This window comes from Podarcis gaigeae (assembly GCF_964106915.1).
Source record: "Podarcis gaigeae genome assembly, chromosome: 13".
NCBI classification, from domain to species: Eukaryota; Metazoa; Chordata; class Lepidosauria; order Squamata; family Lacertidae; genus Podarcis; species Podarcis gaigeae.
The window spans coordinates 3,096,438-3,118,980 of record NC_139689.1 but is presented as its reverse complement, the minus strand read 5'-3'; the positions used below and the strand labels follow the sequence as shown (position 1 = coordinate 3,118,980).

The window sequence follows — 22,543 nt, the reverse complement described above, 5'->3', positions numbered from 1 at the left end:
CACTGGGGGCCGACATTGCGCTATCAGGAACCAAGAACATTTTGCAGCCTGCGAAACTAACAAGTGTTATACACCGGGTGGCAGCATTGCGTTCACGCCAAGGGGCGTTTTCCCAGCTTCCACTGCAAAAGAAGAAAATGCAATAACCATATTTGGCCACTGAGTGGCGACACTGTCATACTGGCCTGCGGGGGTGGAGGTCGCAATCTGGACACCCCCCAAAAAAACATAATTTGCAACATCTCGATGATCTTCCTGGCGCATGGACCTTGTTGGGGAACGAATAGCCAATAACTCGGGGGAGGGTGCATGCCATAAAACTCTGCGCCCGCCCCCCCAAAAAAACCCACCACCATTTTGACACCCCAACCCTGTCTCTTCTTCCTGCATCCCAGAGCCCAGATTCGCCATACTCCAATCCGATTTCAGGATTTCATCAGGCCATAAATGAATGAGACTGAGCGGGGTTTGGGGGGAATAAGCCAATTCGAACCTGTGTTCTGCAAGGGGGCTGGGGATAGGGTTTATTGTGGGGTTCAGAGGGGTCTCTAGGGTGGGGAGTGGATGAATGCGGAATCGTTTTTTAAAATGCATCTCGCATTGCCCTGTGTTTGTCTCCCAGAAAACGAACCCGGGACCGTTGCCTGGGGTTGGGCTGGATGACCTTTGGGGTGTCCCAACTCCGATCCCTGCTAGAGAACGGGGGGGGGGTGTTTCCTGTTCCCCATTCCCACATCCTTCCTGCCCATCCATGGACGCATGTTCTAATTCCACACAGCCACTGAGCTAAGCTGCCCCCCACACCACAAAAAAGCCCTGGGGTCCTGGGTTCAAATCTCAGAAACCACTAGACCGTCCTCCTCCAACCTGGCGCCCCCCAGGGAATAGTCCGAAAACACCTGGGGCGCCAGGCTGCTTTAGACCCTCTTCCAAAAAGCCGGGCCAGGGTTCCGCAATGCCTTCCCCACCCGCCACCCCTTGGCCCCGGGTTCCAAATTCGCCTCGCCCTGCTCCATCCTTACCGAGCCATGTTTGAAAGAGAGATCCGATCTCTGTGCAGCCCACAGAGAGCAGGAAGGGACCAACAAACGGGATATCCAGGGGATTCTTTTCACGCGGACCTGCCCCGCGGCGGGTTGGGCTAGATGCCCTTCGGGGTGTCCCGACCCTACGATTCCACGATCAGGCCCGACGCTTTAATGAGCCATAGTGACTACCTATCTCGTCTTCCTCCTGGCGGTGACTGCGCCCAGCCAGAGCCATAGGTGTCCCTGGCACCCGCTGCCGCCCTCGAGTCTGAAACCAGGCCGACCCCCTCTCCTTATCCCCTCCTGCCCAATGGCTACAGGGTTCACGAGAACTCAGGAATTTCTCTGCTGAGGATCCAGCAGGGGCGCAACGGTGTCTTTGCAAGGTGCGGCCACAAGGGAGCGATAGCTGCCCAGAAAAAGGAAAAGGCCCATAGGGGAGCAATTCTCCACCCGGCCACCAGTGGGCGGTGTGTAGGGCTAGTGGGAAGCGCATGGATCGATCGACTGGTGCAATGTTTTGAGTGAGCTGCTTGGTTTTCTCTTTCAGGGGGTTGTGCGCAAATGATCTCTTCCATGCGCAAACACACACACACAACACATCGCAGCATCTTTTTTCTCCTCCTGAGCAAATGGAGTTGTGTAGATTCAGACATGTGGCAGCCGTCATCAAATACAGTGGTACCTCGGGTTAAGTACTTAATTCGTTCCGGAGGTCCGTTCTTAACCTGAAACTGTTCTTAACCTGAAGCACCACTTTAGCTAATGGGTCCTCCCGCTGCCGGAGCACGATTTCTGTTCTCATCCCGAAGCAAAGTTCTTAACCTGAAGCACTATTTCTGGGTTAGTGGAGTCTGTAACCTGAAGCATATGTACCCTGAAGCATATGTAACCTGAGGTACCACTGTATCTGAAAGGCTGTCCCATCACGGGAGAGGGAAGAGCTTGCTTTCTGATAATCCGGAGAGAAAGGACCCAAACCAAGTGATTCGAATGACAAGAAAAGAAATCCCAATGATGGTTGTAATTATGATTACATTTCTTTAGTTGCGATTCCGGAATTGCAGGAACTCTTATATCTATGATTCATGCAAGGTTTTTAAGCAGAGGTTGGAGGTCCACCTATTTGGGATTCTTCAGCCTGCAACGCAGGGGGGGGGGTTGGACCCGGGGGGGGTCTCCTTTCCAACTTTATGGGCCCTACAACGCCCCCTTTTTATTTTAACCATTTCACTGCCGGGGGATTAATTTCTCTAGAGCCTTCTCGTCCTCACCTTGAACACCTGTGTGTGTGTGTGTTTGCATGTATGGACGTCGCGATTGCACCAGTACCAAGCAAGCGGTTTAGAGCGACTGGCTGGCGTGAAAGGCTGCGGGTTCGAAATCTAACCTCTTTCCCCCCCACCTTTTTTTTTTTATGCGTGCAAACTTTATATCTGAAGGCTGTACTGTGTATATAATTCTGTATAATCTCCTTCCTCCCAGCCACCTTAATGCCTCAGCCGAAGGACAGGGCCGTGGGAGAGGGAGAGTTCGGAGTCCAATTCTGCCTGGTCTCCTTTGGCATTAAACCCCCCTCTCCTGCCTGTGGGGTTCCCTGGGTCTTCCCCACTCCCTTCTCTCCGCTCAGCCTCCTTCCTCCCTCCCTCCCTCCCTCCGCCTCTCCTCTCCTCCGTTCTACAACTTCTCCAGAGGTTGCCAGGCCCAAACGTGGTTCCGTGGTTACGAGTTCGATTCCTGCCTTGCAAGGGGTTGGTCTGGATGACCCTTGGGTCCCTTCCACGTTTTGGACTGTGAAGGGATTCCAGAATTAAAAATCGTTCCAAACCCCACTCTGATTTCTGAGCCGGATTTGAAATCTGCAACATGTATATCCCCCCCTTTTTTTTCTTGTTGTGTAGGGGGGGACAAAACCATTCTGAAATCTGGGAATGTGATTTTCCAGAACATCCTAATTCCTCGGCCCAGTACAAAAATCAAATTTGGGGGAGAAGTTATAAACCTAAAAACAGCCCAAAGAACCCCACTAATTTTTAATTGGGCTAAGGAACTGGGATGTTCTGAAAAGCGGTGCCTTTTTTCTTTAAAAAATGTTCAGGGCTGCTCAATCTCTCTCTCTTTTTAATTGATACAGCAAAAAAATAAAAATAAAAACCACAGATACAGGATTACACGCAGGAATAACAATAAACACAAAATTTTCTTAGCAAAGCATAAAACATAAGTTGCTCTTAACATTACAGACCCGGCCTCCTGTCTATTCCTGATTTCAATTTCATATTAATTATTGCCAATACACACTTTTATCATCATTTAACTTTTTCTCAATATATCTTCACTCTTGTGGCTAACTTTCAACGATTACTGAAGTTCCTCTTGTTTTGACTCAAGAAAACCACCGTTTTATAGTTCAAATTGGGGGAAATAAAAAGACTGTATACGGACAAAAGTATGACGATTCGCAAAAACGTTTAGGGGTTTGCGTAACCCTGTGTCGTCCCCCCCCCCAAAAAGCACTGCTGAAAAGCAAACTCCCCGATTCCCAGATTTCAAAATCCTTTTCATTTTGCTTCCAGATCTGAAATGGAAAAGTGGGATTTCAAATCTCTTTGCAGAAGAACCAGCCTTTCGGAAATAAATTCCCCTCCAACAAATTTCAGATCTCCCTGTTTGGGAGTTTGAGTTTCACCTTCTTGATCGGAAGTCAGAAAAAATGCATTTGGGGGAATGTTTAATTTTGGGATCAGAAAGTCCCCACCTTTTCGCTCCCAGATGTGTGCCACTGTTCTGCTACAAACCATGGACGCTTGACAACCGCTGGAGGAGGCGGGGCTTGGCCTCCTTGGCTCCGCCCCCACTCCCGCCTTCTCCTCCCCCCTCCCCTTTAACCAGCACAGAAAAGCAATAATTGCAGGAATCCTCTCTGCCTATGGCCCTGACTCCCCGCATGAGAAACCGGCTCCCTCTCAGCAATAACTTAAAAACCTCCCCTTTCCATAAACCTGGTGCGATGGGCCGAGAGTCTCCTTGCCCCCCACCCCTTTTGTCCTGCACTCTGGAAAATAATAAAAAAAGAAAGTTTCTATTATTCTACCTGGCTTGTCTCTGTGAGTATCTGGAGGCCGGGTTGGGATGGATGATCTTTGGGGGGATCCCACTACAACTGTACGACTCTGTGACGTCTCTCCTCCATCGGAGGTTTGGGTGACCGCCTGTTGGGAATTCGTCAGCCGTCATTTCAGATTGCAGGGGGGTTCGGCTGGATGACCCCTGGGTGCCCCTCCAAACTCGACCATTCTACAATCCAGACACGCTGGGCATTTCCTCCCCGGCCACCTTTTTAAGGTTCCTTCCTTGGCTCGGACTCATGGGCGTCCCATGCAGCTGAATGCTGGAAGATTCGAGACTTCTTTGCGCATTGTTAAACTGCGGAACTCCCTGCCACTTGAGGCAGCAACGGCTACCAAACTAACTGCGTTAAAAGAGGACTGGAGAAACCCAGGGAGGATAAAGGCTATGGGGCGGCTACTAGCCATGATGGCTCTGTTGTTAGGCCAGTTGTTAGGGGCCACGGGAGGGGAGAGCCGGACGTGGGTTCGAATCCTGGTTTCACATAATGGGCGTCTGCTTGGCCACTCTGAGGGCGAGATGCTGGGGAGAGACTAGCTCAGTTGGTAGAGCGTGAGACTTTTAACCTCAGGGTTGTGGGTGCAAATCCCACATCGGGCAAAAAATTCCTGCATTGCAGCGGGGTTCGGGTGGATGACCTTTGGGGATCCCTACGATTATGTGATTAGGCGAACTATTGGTCTGATCCAGTAGGGCTCTCCTGAGCTGCTTATATCTGCCCCTAGCGATTGGACCGGAGTCCTTTTCCGACGCAAAGCTGGGCTGGAACCTATCGCCTCTTCCATGTATATGGTATATATATATAGTTTTGGCTCCAGTCCAGTGTGACTCCATCTCTGGCCTTCCCTCCCCATTCCAAACTCCAGAACAGGATCCGGCTCGCGGTTTCCCCAATCCCTGCTCCTCTCTTCTTCCGGCTCCAGTTTCTCCAACGATCCACTCCCACGTTTTGGAACCGGGTTCATAAATGCTGCCTGCCAGAGTCTGGCACTTTGGTCTCAAAGTTCGGCCGAGCCGGTGAGCTGGATATGGTCTGGTTTGCGATTCCTGCAGCCGGAGAGGCTTTTAAATAAATACATGAAATAAAGGCCTTTTCTGGAGGGCCTTTTTGGGAACAGGTGGCCCTGCCGGAAATCCCACGACAGCTGTGAGATGCCAACCAGTAACACAATCTTCGCTCGCCGGACAAACCCTGCTGTCCGTTCCAGTTCCCCGTTGACTGGCAGGTGCCAACACCAATAAGATGCTCTTGTATGGCTTTGGGGGAAGGGGCTGGGGGGTGGCTAGGTGGGGGTCACATCTTCTGGGACCTTGCCGATAAACAAGGAATATCATGGCAGGCCGAGCCATCCTTTGGTGTCTCCTGTGGTCTCTTTGTTCCCTGGGTGAGTGTTTGGCTTTTTCCTCCTAATAAAGTTCAGCCTGAGATGTGGGAGAGGGGTTTGGGGCAGCTGGTGCAGTGGTTAGGGTGTCGGGGCCCGGATTCGAATCCCCCACCCGAGCCCATAATTAATAATAATAATAATTTCTTTATTTATACCCTGCCCTTCCCGGTTCAGAAAACCGGGCTCAGGGCGGCTAACAACAAATTTATTTATTTTTTAGTAAGTTTTTATTGTTAAAATAATTCAGCATTAATACACATATATTGTGAATATACAAGCATACATTTCACACAACCCTTAAATATATACATACCTACATTCAGTCCCACAGATAACTCACCACAAATTTAAAACAATGGATGCCACAAAAAACACGGCGTAAAATGCAGCATAAAACGTGAACGGCAATAAATTCAAAATTGCCTCTCACCACAGGGTGGTTGTTGTGAGGAGAAAATGGGGAGGAGAAGAATGGAAAGAAATATATAAGTGTGGGAAGGGAGCGAAAGAACCTCCGTTCGGATCATTGTGGAACCCCCCCCCCTTGCTCAATATATATATATTTTTGCAGCCTGGAGAATTGAGAGCAGGCTTGTTTATTGATTCGGGGTTTCCAGAGGCCCTGGAAAGATCTCTGCGCCTTCCTTAACATGTCATAAAAAGAATATAAAGATGAGAAATTCGGGGAATGAAATGAAAGGGATTCGTTGCAGTGCACCCGATCTGATTTCCTGACATGATGGATGAGTAATAAAAGGAGAACGAAATATCTCAGGGAAGCGTGGCGGGGAGAATAATGAAGTCCTGCAAAGTTTCTACAACTGCATCAGTCTTTTTCTTGAACTACCAAATGTCAAATTGTTATTATTTTATTTGGAAAACCTTGGTTTTTTTCTGTGCTTTGCCAGTGGCCTAACCCTGTTCTCTGGCTGGCTGCTGGGTAATTCGGCACCTATGAGTGTCGTTTTAAATGGCGGCCAACAATATTATTATAACGATTATATTATTGTTGTTGTTGTTGTTGTTGTTGTTGTTGTTAATTGTATTATTATTATATTATATTTCATCAAAAATAATAATATAACGATTCTGCGTCTTCTTTCAAACAAACCTACGAGTGGTTTGCAGCATCCCTAAAGAGAGTCAGTGCGGTGCAGTGGTTAGAGTGCCGTACCGTGACCCACAAGAGACCTGGGTTCGAATTCCCACTCACTGGCCTACCTCACAGGGCTTGTTGTGAGGATTAAATGAGGAGGGGGAGAACTGTAAACACCAGCTTCTCGGAAGAACCAGATGGGGTATGAATTTAGCAAGCAAATAAATAAAGCACGGATAGGCTCAGGTGCAAATAATACAATGCAAATTCCACATTTTAGGCCAGCAGTAAGGTAAGTTAGCTGTTTAGACACCAGGATAAATGTAAAAAAAACCTAGAATACGGGGATCCTAATAACTGTTAGCAGATCCAGGATGCAGAAATGGCGGAGAGACAAGACAACGCCGTCGGCGCTAAATAGAAGTGATTTCTGTTCACACAGGTTAAGGGACGCCGTGGGAAGGAGGGGAGGGTTAGGTTAAATTTGGGAAATAAAATAATATATGGGACAGCAAAGGATATAATAGATCCTTATAGAATAGTAATATATTGTAACCAGAATAGAAGTTTAAAAGCAAAAGTAAATGCACTTTTAGTATTTTCATTATTGGAATAGTTATTATTATTTCTTATCAGTAGAAGGCAATGTTGATTTAGCCTTCTTTGTTTTGCTGTCTGTATAATTTTTTTTAAAGTCAATTAAAAAAAGAAGTGATATCTGCATTGCAGGGGGTTCAGCTGCATGATCCTTGGAGATCCCTTCTGTTTGAAAACGCCGGCAGCGTTAGGAAAAATTCAACAGTGCAAATAAGTTTGGACGGATGGAATACGGAATGGTTCAGTTTATGTAAAATACGCAAGGATTTCTGTTGTGCAAAATGAACCACGGAAAGGGAAGCAGTTGATATTTTAAGGTGGTTCAAGTGAATATTCTAAAATTGAAATTTAATTTTAAAATAACCTTTTTTAAAAAAATAAATCCCTTCCAATGCCACAATTCTGAGCTTCGTCGGAGACTTTTAAAGAGAGGTCGGCTGGACGTCCGTTGGGTATTCTTCAGATGCAATCCCTGCGTTGCGGGGGGTTTGGCTAGATGGCCTTTGGGGGTCCCTTTCAACTCCTCGGTTCTGTTTAAATGTTGGCCTTTCCCAATGGCCTGCGATCTGCCCTGTTGCAGAAGACAAACTTAGACTCTTTCTTTCTTTCTTTCTTTCTTTCTTTCTTTCTTTCTTTCTTTCTTTCTCTCTCTCTAGTTGTGAGCTGCTCAGAAGTTGAGGGCCGCCTGTTGGATAAACTCACCCAGAACTACTCCACGACGGTCCTGCCCGTCCGCAGCATCGACGACAGAGTTCCCGTCCACATCGGGATGTCGCTCTCACAGCTGATCAGCCTGGTGAGCGAAGGGTCTTTTGGACCCCGCGGCTTGGAGAGGGTGCAGGACTTGGAGCCGCCAGCAGGGGGAAGCGTGGCGGCACGGCAGCCAATCGGAACCCTGCTTCTGCTGCTGCCTGCAGAGGGCAGACTAGCTTCCTTTTCCTGTCGGCGCAATACCGCAGGGGAACAGCAGGGGGAGACAGTGCAGAAGGGACGCCGTGCAAATTGGGTCGATGCCACAGCGACACAGAGAGTCGGTCTCTTTAGATTCAGCCCGGGTTTTCCTCTAAACGGAACCTGTCCGGATGTTCAAAATGTGGGGCTGATTCCTGCATTGCAGGCGGTTCGTAGAATCTGGAATTGTAGAGTTGGGGCCCCCAAAGGTCATCCAGTCCAACCAGGAATCGCTGGTAAAGAATCCCTGGCAGGTGGCCATCAAATCGCTGCTTCGAAACCTGCAAGCCTCCCTCTTAGGGAATCCATTCCGCAGTGAAATGGCTCTTGTCTTGCCTAACTGGATTCTGAGCTCCATTTGAAGTTTAAAAATATTAAGTTTGGGGATTTCTTCAAGTGTCAGTTTTGCGGAACTAGTCATAAATACATGCAGAGCTTCTCCACAAACCAGTAATAGTGAGCTTAGCTAAAACCGAGCAGCCATCTGGCTCAGTAACAGATTAAACTGCACAACTATAACCAGACATCCTGTGTGTTTGTGTGTGTGGACCATGTTCCCAGCAGCTAATCTTCATTGCTGAAATGAGGCACTGATAATCCACTCCGAAGCTATAATTCATTATACAAATTCTTTTTAAAAATATTTTCCACACAACAACAACACGAAAAATATCGAAAAATAACAATACACAACACACAAAAACCAACGTTCGAAAACCAAAGAAAGCAACAACAACAACTAAAAAACAAAACAAAACCATATCTTGCAAGTTAATACTATAAACACTAAAACCACAACAACAAGACATTGACTTCCACCAGTCCCACAGCACCTCCTTAACCTCTCATTGTGTCTTCCTGTTTTCCTGTTTTCCTTATCATCTCTATCCTAACATCTAGATATAAATCCTTCTTTCATATCCTTTCACTTCACAAGGTTATTCCAGACTCAGCCGGATTTCTGCCCTTGAACCTTGACTTTTGAGGTATTCATTTGTTGTTGTTGAGTTGTTTAGTCGTGTCCGCCTCTTCGTGACCCCCTGGACCAGAGCACGCCAGGCCCTCCTGTCTTCCACTGCCTCCCGCAGTTTGGTCAAACTCATGCTGGTCCCTTCGAGAACACTGTCCCACCATCTCGTCCTCCTTCGTCCCCTTCTCCTTGCACCCTCCATCTTTCCCAACATCAGGGTCTTTCCCAGGGAGTCTTCTCTTCTCAGGAGGTGGCCAAAGTCTTGGAGCCTCAGCTTCAGGATCTGTCCTTCCAGTGAGCACTCAGGGCTGATTTCCTTCAGAATGGAGAGGTTTGATCTTCTTGCAGTCCATGGGACTCTCCAGAGTCTCCTCCAGCACCAGAATTTAAAAGCATCCATTCTTCGGCGATCAGCCTTCTTGATGGTCCAGCTCTCACTTCCGTACATCACTACTGGGGAAACCAGAGCTTGAACTATACGGACCTTTCTCAGCAAGGTGATGTCTCTGCTTTTCAAGATGCTGTTTAGGTTTGCCGTCGCTTTTCTCCCAAGAAGCAGGCGTCTCTTAATTTCGTGGCTTCTGTCACCATCTGCAGTGATCATGGAGCCCAAAAAAGTAAAATCTCTCACTGCCTCCATTTCTTCCCCTTCTATTTGCCAGGAGGTGATGGGCCCAGTGGCCACAATCTTCGGAGTTTTTTATGTTGAGTTTCAAACCATATTTTGCGCTCTCCTCTTTCACCCTCATTAAAAGGTTCTTTAATCCCTCCTCACTTTCTGCCATCAAGGTTGTGTCATCTGCATATCTGAGGTTGTTGATATTTCTTCCAGCAATCTTAATTCCGGCTTGGGATTCATCCAGCCCAGCCTTTCGCATGATGAATTCTGCATGTAAGTTAAATAAGCAGGGAGACAATATACAGCCTTGTCGTACTCCTTTCCCAATTTTGAATTCCCATTCTTTTTTTACTTCACTTTTTGGTTTTTGTCTTACTATGTCTGTCAATTTGGCTAATTCTGAGTATTCTGAAAGCTTACAGGACCACTCTCCCCTAGTGGGTAACTGATTCCCTTTCCAATACTTCTCATTTGCACAACCCTGGTTTCTCTCGCTGACTATTACCATTTTTGATTAATAACAGTAAAATGCTCAAATTTTAGTTTATGTGACGGCTGCCAATACTGACTTCCCAGTGATAATGAAAACAGCTACATTGTAATGGAACTTCTATCCTTTTTCCATTCTCTTCATTATAGACCGTGGCTCGCTTTAAATAGTTTAGTACAAAATTTGATTCAGATTTTTTTTTCTTGTTTTCCTGCTCTAAAAACTAGGTGCGTCTTATAGTCAGGTGCGTCTTATTGAGCGAAAACTAGGTATATGAAAATGATATATTGCTGGTATCTAACACCGAGTAACAATGGCAAAAATCTAAATCAAACAAGTGTTGCAAATGTAAAAAGAAAGGAGGTTTTCTTTTTATCATATGCGGTGGTCTTGTAGCAAGGTTAAAGCTTACCGGGAAATGATATACAATGAATTGAAAAGGATGTTCAAAATGTTTGTAAAACAAAAACCAGAAGCTTTTCTTTTGGGACAGAACTACCTAAATTGTACAGTGGTGCCCCGCAAGACAAATACCTCGCAAGACGGAAAACTCGCTAGACGAAAGAGTTTTCCGTTTTGGAGGTGCTTCGCAAAACGAATTTCCTATGGGCTTGCTTCGCAAGACGAAAATGTCTTGCGAGTTCCTGCGGGTTCCCCCCCCTTTTTCTAAGCCGCTTATCAGCTGATCCGCTAAGCCGCTTATCCGCTAAAAGCCGCTAAACCGCTAATAGTGCTAATACGCTAATCCGTCAATGGGCTTGCTTCGCAAGACGAAAAAACCGCTAGACGAAGAGACTCGCGGAACGCATTCTTTTCGTCTTGCGAGGCACCACTGTATAGAAATCTATTTATGTATGCTACTACAGCAGTAAGAATGCTATTTGCCCAAAATGGAAAGAAGCAGAAGTTCCAGCAAAGGAAGAACGGATACAAAAACTTAAGAAATATGCAGAAATGGCAAAACTTACCCGAAGAATAAGAAATCGAGATAACAAACTTTTTGTAAAAGAATGGAAATTAGCCAATCACGCAGGGCCCATTGTGTAAATAATGTATATAAAGCAGACATTCTGGGGGAACTTCCATTCCTCCTCATCACTATGAGCTGAATAAAGAGCATGAAATCCACCCTCGACTCTGAGTATATTTCAGGAGCCCTTCAGATTTTTGAAGATGGCTCTTATATCCACTCTTCTCCGGGCTAAATATCACCCAATTCCCTCAATCGCTCCTCCTAAGATTCAGTTTCCAGACCCTTCATCATCTTGGTCACCGTCTTCTGCGCACCTTCCAGCTTGTCGACACCCGTCTAAAATTAAGGCGCCCAGAACTGGACGCAGCAGGACTCCAGGCGGGGTCTGACCAGGGCATTTGGGCTGGATGACCACTGGGTCCCCTCCAATTCTACAATCCTGTGATTCGATGTCTCCTCTGGGCTTGGCCCAGGAAAGAGTTAATGGCGGCAGCTCGACAGCTGAAGATCCTGGCTATTAATAGCCGAATCCTGCAGCCACCCAGGACAAAGGCAGGCAGGTCTTCCTGTCTCTCTAAACTCATCCTCCTTCTAGGAATGGTCCCAATTTCCTTCCCAAGAAACAGTGAGATAGAATAAAAGCACATCTCCAAGCGCATTTTCTCCTGCCCTTCCAGACTGTCGTTATTTCGTTATTTTTAGTTGGGTCACTGTCCCTCAGACCTTGTGGGGAGCCGGACTACATTTTGAAAAATAATAATGAACGAATTCCTATGCCCCACAAATAACCCAGAGATGCATTTTAAATTAAAGCACAAATTCTACTCATGTAAAAACACCAGGCAGGCCCCACAATTAAGCCAGAGATGCATTTTAAATTAAAGCACAAATTCTACTCATGTAAGAACACGCTGATTCCCGAACTGTCCGTGGGCCGGATTGAGAAGGCAATTGGGCCAGATCTGGCCCCCGGTCCTTAGTTTGCCTACCCATGGGATAGAGTCACCAGCAAATTCAATTTATAATTTACCGTGTTTTTCCGTGGATAAGACGCCCCCATGTTTTGGAGGACTCCAAATTAAGAAAACATCCCTCAGTATACAGTGGTACCTCGGGTTAAGTACTTAATTCATTCCGGAGGTCCGTTCTTAACCTGAAACTGTTCTTAACCTGAAGCACCACTTTAGCTAATGGGGCCTCCTGCTGTTGCCGCGCCGCCAGAGCACGATTTCTGTTCTCATCCTGAATCAAAGTTCTTAACCTGAAGCATTCTTTCTGGGTTAGCGGAGTCTGTAACCTGAAGCGTATGTAACCTGAGGTACCACTGTATAAGACGAGCCCCTATTTTAAACCTAATTGTTTGGTAAAAAAAACTCCTAGTCTTAAGAAAAAACCTAGTCTTAGGTTAAAAAAAACAAAAACAAACTTAGTCTTGTTATAAGGGGGAAAAACCTGCTCCTTTTCCCTTATGGGGTCTCCAAGAGCCCGTATAGACTCCTTAAGTGGGTTCCCTATTGGTAGGAGAAAATGTTGTTGTTGTTGTTTAGTCGTTTAGTCGTGTCCAACTCTTCGTGACCCCCTGGACCAGAGCACGCCAGGCCCTCCTGTCTTCCACCGCCTCCCGCAGTTTGGTCAAACTCATGCTGGTCCCTTCGAGAACACTGTCCCACCATCTCCTCCTCCGTCGTCCCCTTCTCCTTGCGCCCTCCATCTTTCCCAACATCAGGGTCTTTTCCAGGGAGTCTTCTCTTCTCATGAGGAGGCCAAAGTCTTGGAGCCTCAGCTTCAGGATCTGTCCTTCCAGTGAGCACTCAGGGCTGATTTCCTTCAAAATGGAAAGGTTTGATCTTCTTGCAGTCCATGGGACTCTCCAGAGTCTCCTCCAGCACCAGAATTCAAAAGCATCCATTCTTCGGCAATCAGCCTTCTTGATGGTCCAGCTCTCACTTCCATACATCACTACTGGGAAAACCAGAGCTTTAACTATACGAACCTCTGTTGGCAAGGTGATGTCTCTGCTTTTTAAGATGCTGTCTAGGTTTGCCATCGCCTTTCTCCCAAGGAGCAGGCGTCTTTTAATTTCGTGACTGCTGTCACCACCTGCAGTGATCATAGAGCCCAAGAAAGTAAAATCTCTCACTGCCTCCATTTCTTCCCCTTCTATTTGCCAGGAGGTGATGGGACCAGTGGCCATGATCTTCGTTTTTTTGATGTTGAGCGTCAGACCATATTTTGCGCTCTCCTCTTTCACCCTCATTAAAAGGTTCTTTAATTCCTCCTCACTTTCTGCCATCAAGGTTGTGTCATCTGCATATCTGAGGTTGTTGATATTTCTTCCGGCAATCTTAATTCCGGCTAGGGATTCATCCAGTCCAGCCTTTCGCATGATAGGAGAAAATAACAGATTTCTGTTCTTATCCTGAATCAAAGTTCTTAACCTGAAGCATTATTTCTGGGTTAGCGGAGTCTGTAACCTGAAGCGTATGTAACCTGAATCGTATGTAACCTGAGTGGGGGACCCTGTTGCAACAGTTTAATAAAGATCAGGCTTACTAGCTGCTTTGCTTCTCAATTTTCTCAGGAGAAAATAACAGAGAATATTGAGAAGCAAAGCAGCTAGTAAGCCCGATCTTTATTAAACTGTTGCAACAGGGTCCCCCACTCACACGCAGGAGGGAGGAGGAACCCAGAACCATGGTGCGCAGGGCCTTATATAGACCCTGAAATTGCCCACCCTTTGGCCCCAAACATCATGCATACATCACAGAAGGAGGCATCTACAGCAGAAATCCTGTCTGCCAGGGTACCTAATAATGGTCACTGATTGCTTTACCTGGGCAGTCTGGCCATTCTTTTGTGATGATAAATACCGTATTTTTTGCTCTATAAGACTCACTTTTTCCCTCCTAAAAAGTAAGGGGAAATGTGTGTGCGTCTTATGGAGCGAATGCAGGCTGCACAGCTATCCCAGAAGCCAGAACAGCAAGAGGGATCACTGCTTTCACTGCGCAGCGATCCCTCTTGCTGTTGTGGCTTCTGAGATTCAGAATATTTCTTTTCTTGTTTTCCTCCTCCAAAAACTAGGTGCGTCTTGTGGTCTGGTGCGTCTTATAGAGCGAAAAATACGGTACTTAATTCCTTAGTCCAGGTCACAGGCTCACCCTATTCAGACACAAATGTGCAGGATTTGCAAGCGAAAAGACAACAGGAAGGTTTTCCCCATTTCATCCCTCCTTGCAGAGGATTATTTGAGGTCAATTTATGAGAGTCAAAGTGACTTCAGGATTGTTCTCCGGTACTATTTCAGACACGTGGTTTATATACTTATGTATGTGTTTACATTTATGAACATTTACTTTATATATTTGAGACCTTAAATTCTTATAACACCTTCCAACTCCAGATGGGCAAGAATTAATTTATTCTGGTGCTTCCCTCGCTGCAAGAAGCCAAGTTACAGGGAACCAATTCAAAGTGTTGGTGCTGACCTTGAAAGCCCTAAACGGCCTCAAAGGCCCAGTAGACCTGAAGGAGCGTCTCCACCCCCATCGTTCTGCCCGGACGCTGAGGTCCAGCTCCGAGGGCCTTCTGGCGGTTCCCTCATTGCGAGAAGTGAGGTTACAGGGAACCAGGCAGAGGGCCTTCTCGGTGGTGGCGCCCGCCCTATGGAACGCCCTCCCACCAGATGTCAAGGAAATAAACAACTATCTGACTTTCAGAAGACATTTGAAGGCAGCCCTGTTTAGGGAAGCTTTTAATGTTTGATGTATTACTGTATTTTAATATTTTGCTGGAAGCCACCCTGAGTTGCTGGGAAACCCAGCCAGATGGGCGGGGTATAAATAATAAATTATTATTATTATTATTATTATTATTATTATTATTATTATTATCATTATTATTATTGAGTATGCATGAAGCTTGCAAGCATCAGTCCAGTGGGATCTGGCTGCAAATTACTGCATAAATATTCAGGGTGGGTGGGTTTCATTTATATGATTACATAACGTTTATATGCCGCACGATGCGGAATCAGCGTGTTTTTACATGAGTACAATGTGTCCTTTTATTTAAAATGCATCTCTGGGTTATTTGTGGGGCATAGGAATTTCTTTCATATTTCCCCCCCCAAAAAAAAATATCGTCCAGCCCCCCACAAGGTCAGTGGACTGGCCCCTTGCTGGAAAAGCTTGCTCACCTCTGGTTTAAAATGTGCACAAAGTTAACAGGTTAAATCTTGCCTGAATGAGAATATTTTTAACAGGTGCTGAATAGAGTACTGTGACGGGCTCAAGTGGCAGGGAGTTCCGAGTGTAGCTGCTGCCATACTAAAAGATTGGTTTTTTGCAAGCATGGCACCTCTGACTGTGCCAACCCTTAGCGCTCTGAAAAAATCGGACAATCCTTTTCTTTTCTTCTTTCTTTCTTCAGGCAGAGAAAGATGAGGAACTGACGACCAAAGTCTATTTGGATCTGGTAGGTGAAAATGAAATCTCTTTCTCTTTGCCTCCCTGACAAACGAACGCTTCTCCCCTTTTGGGGTAAGTGCCAGAAAGGAATCCAGATTCAGTTTTGTTCCAAGGGGTTTCTCCTCCGACTCCATTTCCAAAGGCACAGAATTCCCCCAGGGGTGCCCAAACTATTTTCAAAGAGGGCCAGATTTGATGAAGTGAACATGCGTGAGGGCCGACCAAAGTTGATGAGCTTTTTCTACAGTTTTACCCTAATGTTGAGCTTTTTTTAGGATTGATGTTTTGCCCACAGTTGCTGAGCTTTTTTTTTTTTTTTTACAATTTCACCCTGAGTTGAATAGGATCCAAAAGGCAGCAGTGTCATTGGTCCTAAAACAATAGGATCCAGAATGCAGCAGTCTGATTGGTCCTAGAACAATAGGATTCAGAATGCAGCAGTCTGGTTGGTCCTAGAACAATAGGATTCAGAATGCAGCAGTCTGATTGGTCCTAGAACAATAGGATTCAGAATGCAGCAGTCTGATTGGTCCTAGAACAATAGGATTCAGAATGCAGCAGTCTGGTTGGTCCTAGAACAATAGGATTCAGAATGCAGCAGTCTGATTGGTCCTAGAACAATAGGATTCAGAATGCAGCAGTCTGGTTGGTCCTAGAACAATAGGATTCAGAATGCAGCAGTCTGATTGGTCCTAGAACAATAGGATTCAGAATGCAGCAGTCTGGTTGGTCCTAGAACAATAGGATCCAGAATGCAGCAGTCTGATTTGTCCACAGGAGCCACCCAATCCAACTCCAGGTGGAAGTGAATCCGCAACCTGATTGGCCTACAGGAGAATCCCGGAACTAGCCAATCACGTGGGGCCCATTGTGTAAATAATGTATATAAAGCAGATATTCTGGGGGAACTTCCATTCCTCCTCACCACTATAAGCTGAATAAAGAGCATGAAATCCACTCTCGACTCTGAGTATATTTCAACCCTGATGTTGTTGAGCTTTTTTACAGTTTTACCCCAGGACATATACTGCTACGGGGGTCAGATTTAATCGAACGGCGGGCCGGATTAGGCCCCCGAAACAGATTTGCCTGCTTGAGGGGATGTTCAGAAACCATCAGGCAGCGGTTTGTCTACTGGACCTTTTCCAGGAGTGTTAATAATAATAATAATTTATTATTTATACCCCGCCCATCTGGCTGGGTTTCCCCAGCCGCTCTGGGCAGCTTCCAACAGAATATTAAAATACAAGAACCTATTAAACATTAAAAGCTTCCCTAAACAGGGCTGCCTTCAGATGCCTTCTAAAAGTCAGATAGCCGTTTATTTCCTTGACATCTGAAGGGAGGGCGTTCCTCAGGGCGGGCGCCAACACTGAGAAGGCCCTCTGCCTGGTTCCCTGTAACTTGGCTTCTCGCAATAAGGGAACCGGCATAAGGCCCTCGGAGCTGGACCTCAGTGTCCAGGCTGGGCGATGGGGGTGGAGATGCTCCTTTGGGTATACTGGGTCTTTGAGGCCGTTTAGGGCTTTCAAGGTTAGCACCAACGATAACCTTCCTTTTACCTGTTACAGATAGGTAGCCGTGTTGGTCTGCCATAGTCAAAACAAAAAAAAAATCCTTCCAGTAGCACCTTAAAGACCAACTAAGTCAGTTCTTGGTATGAGCTTTCGTGTGCATGCACACTTCTTCAGATACACACACTTCTTCCTTTTACCTGTCCTCTTATGACTCTCTCATCTCCCTCTCGAGATAAAATACATCTTTTTCTCTCTCTGTGGGTACCAGACCTGGACCGACTACCGCCTCGTCTGGGACCCCGACGACTATGACGGCATCACCTCCATCAGGCTTTTCTCGGAAGAGGTCTGGCTCCCGGATATCGTCCTAATGAACAAGTGAGTGGCGATGAGGACTAGGAACTTTGGCTCTGTCCAAAGGACGCGACCTGCGGGGAAGGGAGGGCTGTTCCCAGCAGGGATCCCTCGCCTTCCCTTATAACACGATAATTCAGACCCAGCCAGACGGGCAGGGTATAAATAATAAATTATTATTAAATTATTATTATGGGGCACTGGCCTGACTCAGCAGCCTTTTCTTCGGCTCTCAAGTCATTGACAAACCTTCTCCTCCATGAACTGGTCCAATCGTTTTCTAAAGCCATTCTCGACGGTGGCCATCTCCTCCTCCTGTGGCAGGGAGTTCCTCAGATTAAAAGTGTCCTGAATCTCCCATCGTTCAGCTTCGTTGGACATCCGCAAATTTGAGCGTTATGGGAGGAGAGGGAGGAGAGGGAGAAAAACATGTCTCTGCCTTCTTTCGGAAGGCAGCCCTGTTTAGGGAAGCTTTTAATGTTTAATAGGTTATTGTATTTTAGTGTTCTGTTGGAAGCGGCCCAGATGGGCGGGGTATAAATAATAAATTATTATTATCGTTATCCTGCAGGCTCTTCTCAGGTCAGGAAGGAGTTAGCTATTCATGGAGGAGAGGGCTTGCGATGGCAACTAGCCAGGATGGCTGTGCTCTGTCCGCCACAGTTGTAATAATAATAATAATAATAATAATAATAATAATAATAATAATAATTTATTTATATCCCGCCCTCCCCAGCCAAAGCCAGGTTCAGAGCAGCTAACAACAATAAAAGTAACACAGCATTCTAAAACCAATTCATTTTGTTGCTGAATTTCAGTTGCTGGAAACCGCAGGTGTGGCGAATGGGTACCTGTTTAGGGAAGCTTTTAATGTTTAATAGGTTATTGTATTTTAGTGTTCTGTTGGAAGCGGCCCAGATGGGCGGGGTATAAATAATAAATTATTATTATTATTATTATTATTATTATTATTATTATTATTATTATTATTTCTCCATTCCAAGCACTTTTGTATAGACTTCTATAAGAATAATTTATTATTTATACCCCGGCCATCTGGCTGGGCTTCCCCAGCCGTTCTGGGCAGCTCCGAACAGAATATTAAAAACACGATAAAACATCAAACATTAAAAGCTTCCCTAAACAGGGCTGCCTTCAGATGTCTTCTAAGTCAGTTAGTTGTTTATCTCCTTGACATCTGACGGGAGGGTGTTCCACAGGGCGGGCGCCACCACCGAGAAGGCCCTGTGCCTGGTTCCCTGCAACCTCACTTCTCGCAGGGAGGGAACCGCCAGAAGGCCCTCGGAGATGGACCCAGGTGTCCGGGGTGGAGATGCTCCTTCAGGTCTACTGGGCCTTTGAGGCCGTTTAGGGCTTTCAAGGTCAGCACCAACACTTGGAATTGTGCTTGGAGACGTACCTCCTCGTCGTCTCTCCCTGAAACCAAAATGTTCTCTAAACCACAATAGGGGGGAGAGCTCTCGCACTCGGAACCAGCTCGTGGGTTTCCCATACAGGCGTGTGGCTGTGGGAACAGGAGGCCAGACTAGAAGGGCTATTGGCTTAACCCTGTTTTTGTCCCTTATTCACCCTATCCAGCAACGATGGCAACTTTGACATTGCGCTGTCAATCAACGTCCTGGTGAACCACAAGGGAGTCGTCCGGTGGCAGCCGCCAGCCATTTACAAGAGCAGTTGCAGTATCCAGGTGAGTGAGATTTTCTTTATAAAAAAAAAAATTAAATGAGATGTGGTTACAAATGGACCATTTGGGTCAGGGCCGTCTTTTGCATATGTGCCACCGGGGTGCAAAGATCTGCCCAGCACCCCCAAATTTAGTTTTGTTGTTGTTGCTTAGTCGTTTAGTCATGTCCGACTCTTCCTGACCCCCTGTGAAGGATATTCTTTATGACCCCCTTATCTGATAAGATCCTCGGAGCAATAGAGACCCTTGAAAAGAGTCAGAATGACAGCAGGAAAAATACCTTTACAGTGGTGCTTCGCAAGACGAAATTAATCCGTTCCGTGAGGCTCTTTGTATAGCGGTTTTTCGTCTTGCGAAGCAAGCCCATTGACAGCTTAGCGGATTAGCACTATTAGCGGTTTAGCGGCTTTTAGCGGCTTAGCGGATAAGCTGATAAATGGCTTAGAAAAAGGGAAGGGGAGGGGAAAAATCCGCAGGAACTCGCAAGACATTTTCGTCTTGCGAAGCAAGCCCATAGGAAATTTGTTTTGCGAAGCACCTCCCAAACGGAAAACTCTTTCGTCTAGCGAGTTTTCCGTCTTGCGAGGCATTCATCTTGCGGGGCACCACTGTATTTTGTCATGACAAAAAGATGGTACAGGCACGCGTTGCCCGATGTCTGCTCCCGAATTCTGAGCGAGCCAGCTTTTTATACATTTGCAGAATAATACCACCTAATTTCTGGGAAATCATAAATTATAGCTTGCTTGCCCCCTTCGTCCTGCAATGGCCTCTCCACGCCACGGCAATATGCGTTCCTGAGTCTGCTTATCTCTTTACAAACATGAATAATAAACATTTGAGTCTCTTCCATCAATGCCAGCCTTGTTCTCCTGATGGACCTCGACACGTGTTCACATGTAAAAAAATGTGATTTGCACTAATAGCAATAAGATGGGGCTTTGTTTCTTCTGGGGCAGTGGCATAGCGTGGGGGGTGCAGGGGGGGCCGGCCGCACCGGGCGCAACATCTGGGGGGGCGCGCTCGCCGCCTCCGGAGTCGCCGAAGAGCCTCGGGCGCAGGCTGTAGCAGAGCCCCGTGTCTCGCGGAACCGACGAGCTGTGCGCGCGTCCGGGCTGAAGGTGTCCGGCAGGCAGCGGCTCTCAGCGCTCGCCGCGGTCCCCACGCGTCAGGGCCGCAGAGGGCGCGCCAGGCAGCCCCTCCTCACAGCCCTGCCGCTGCTGCTGCTGCAGCGGCTGGGCCATGTTGCATTTTCCTTGCCTCTCTGCCCTCCTCCTCCTCCGGGCAAGCGGTGTCGTTTGGGTGGCAGCGCCAGCGGCAACTCGCCTCAGATCACCTGACACGGACCCGCCGCCGCCACCGTGGCTACCTTACCGTAAATACCCCAGCCCAGGCAGCAGCAAGAAGAAGCTGGCAGCGGCGGCAGGTTAGGGGTTAGGGGCGCAAATTACTTGCCTTGCCCCGGGTGCTGACAACCCACGCTACACCGCTGTTCTGGGGTACAATAAAATCCATTCAACTTTGCTCTTATCTTTTTACCCGCCTAAGCCAGTCATTCTGAGAGAGGAGAAAATGGCTAAAACAGTTTTTGGGATCATATAGAGAACAATATTCTAATATTCACCTGGACCAGAGCACGCCAGGCACTCCTGTCTTCCACTGCCACCCACAGTAAAAGTAAGGGCTCAAAAAGTCCATCTACACTGACCCACTGTCAATCAAACTCCATCTAGTTGGTACATGATTTAAATGCCATTATACAAATATGTGTTTGGAACGCAGTTTCCCAGTTCTGGTTGCCTCGCCTCGAAAAGGATATTGGAAAAGGTTCAGAAAAGGAACCGCCAAACGATCAATACCTTCTATTGATTAAATCTCATTCAGCACCCTGTTCTACCAGCGTCCAAGCAGATGACCATTGTGGGAAACTTGCAAGCAGGATTCGAACAGGTTTCTAGCAACTGAGATTAAGAAGCATTGCTGATTGATGGATGGATGGATGGATGGATGGATGGATGGATGGATTGATGCATTGATGGATTGATGATGGATGGATTGATTGATGGATTGATGGATTGATTGATTGAGTTTCCTTACATGCCGTTTTTTCCACACTGAGCATCTCGCAGCAAACCTTCAAAACGTCAGAACACAAAGCGTTGAAAATGCAAATATAAATTTAAGTGTGATGGAGAAGAAACAGGAAAGGAGGGCCAAAAGTATAAGAGGTGGTAGCAATGTGAAATTATTTTTTTAAAGGCTTGGGAAAAGACATATAAAGATTTGAAGAGAATGTTGAAAATGATTGTTGTTAAAAAAAATTGAAGTTATGATATTGAGATGTACAAGACTTGATGGAATTATAAAGCGAAAGACTTTGTCCTTGTATCTGAGAGTGGATGCTAAACCAAGAACAGAAGGAAGATAAAAAAGATTGGCAAAATAAATTACTGAACTGTGCAAGACAAATTAGATCATTTGAAACCCAAGAAAGAAAAAAAGACTTTGAGTTTTTGTTTTCTGTTTTTGTTTTAAACGGGGCAAATGTTTAATGCATTTTTTTTAAAGCTTTGTGTATAGATTTCTACATTAGCATAACTTTTAGAAGTCGCTTGTAATAAGATGAAGAAGGTTTTAAAAGTGGACCGTTAAGAATATATAAGGTTTTCTGGATGTGCGTGAACAAGTATATTTTAACGGAACCAAGAGGGGGAGTGGAGGGAAGTCAAGACAAAAATTGTGGTTAAAAATGTGTTTATGATGTTTTTTTTCCCTTTTCTTTGTTATTATAAAATAAATAAATTGCTGGGGGGAAAGGAGAAAAAAAGGAAATACCAATATACAGAGCATAGAATCATAGAATCATAGGGTTGGAAGAGACCCCAAGGGCCATCGAGTCCAACCCCCTGCCAAGCAGGAAACCCCATCAGAGCACTCCTGACATATGGTTGTCAAGCCTCTGCTTAAAGACCTCCAAAGAAGGAGACTCCACCACACTCCTGGGCAGCAAATTCCACTGTCGAACAGCTCTTACTGTCAGGAAGTTCTTCCTAATGTTTAGGTGGAATCTTCTTTCTTGTAGTTTGGAACCATTGCTCCGTGTCCGCTTCTCTGGAGCAGCAGAAAACAACCTTTCTCCCTCCCTCCTCTCTGTGACATCCTTTTATATATTTGAACATGGCTATCATATCACCCCTTAACCTCCTCTTCTCCAGGCTAAACATGCCCAGCTCCCTTAGCCGTTCCTCATAAGGCATCGT

General features: G+C 46.3%; 1 protein-coding gene across 1 annotated transcript in view; it reads left to right on the top strand.

Annotated features, from left to right (window-relative positions):
• Positions 1–5,416: 5,416 nt before the first annotated feature.
• The window catches only part of CHRNB1 (cholinergic receptor nicotinic beta 1 subunit), a 31,318-nt gene continuing 14,191 nt past the window's right edge, over positions 5,417–22,543 (top strand). The window contains exons 1-5 of the mRNA XM_083706828.1: positions 5,417–5,542; positions 7,892–8,031; positions 15,670–15,714; positions 17,493–17,602; positions 19,178–19,286. Coding sequence (XP_083562954.1) covers positions 5,491–5,542; positions 7,892–8,031; positions 15,670–15,714; positions 17,493–17,602; positions 19,178–19,286 — 456 coding nt within the window. The 5' untranslated portion in view covers positions 5,417–5,490. The remainder of the gene's footprint in view (positions 5,543–7,891; positions 8,032–15,669; positions 15,715–17,492; positions 17,603–19,177; positions 19,287–22,543) is intronic.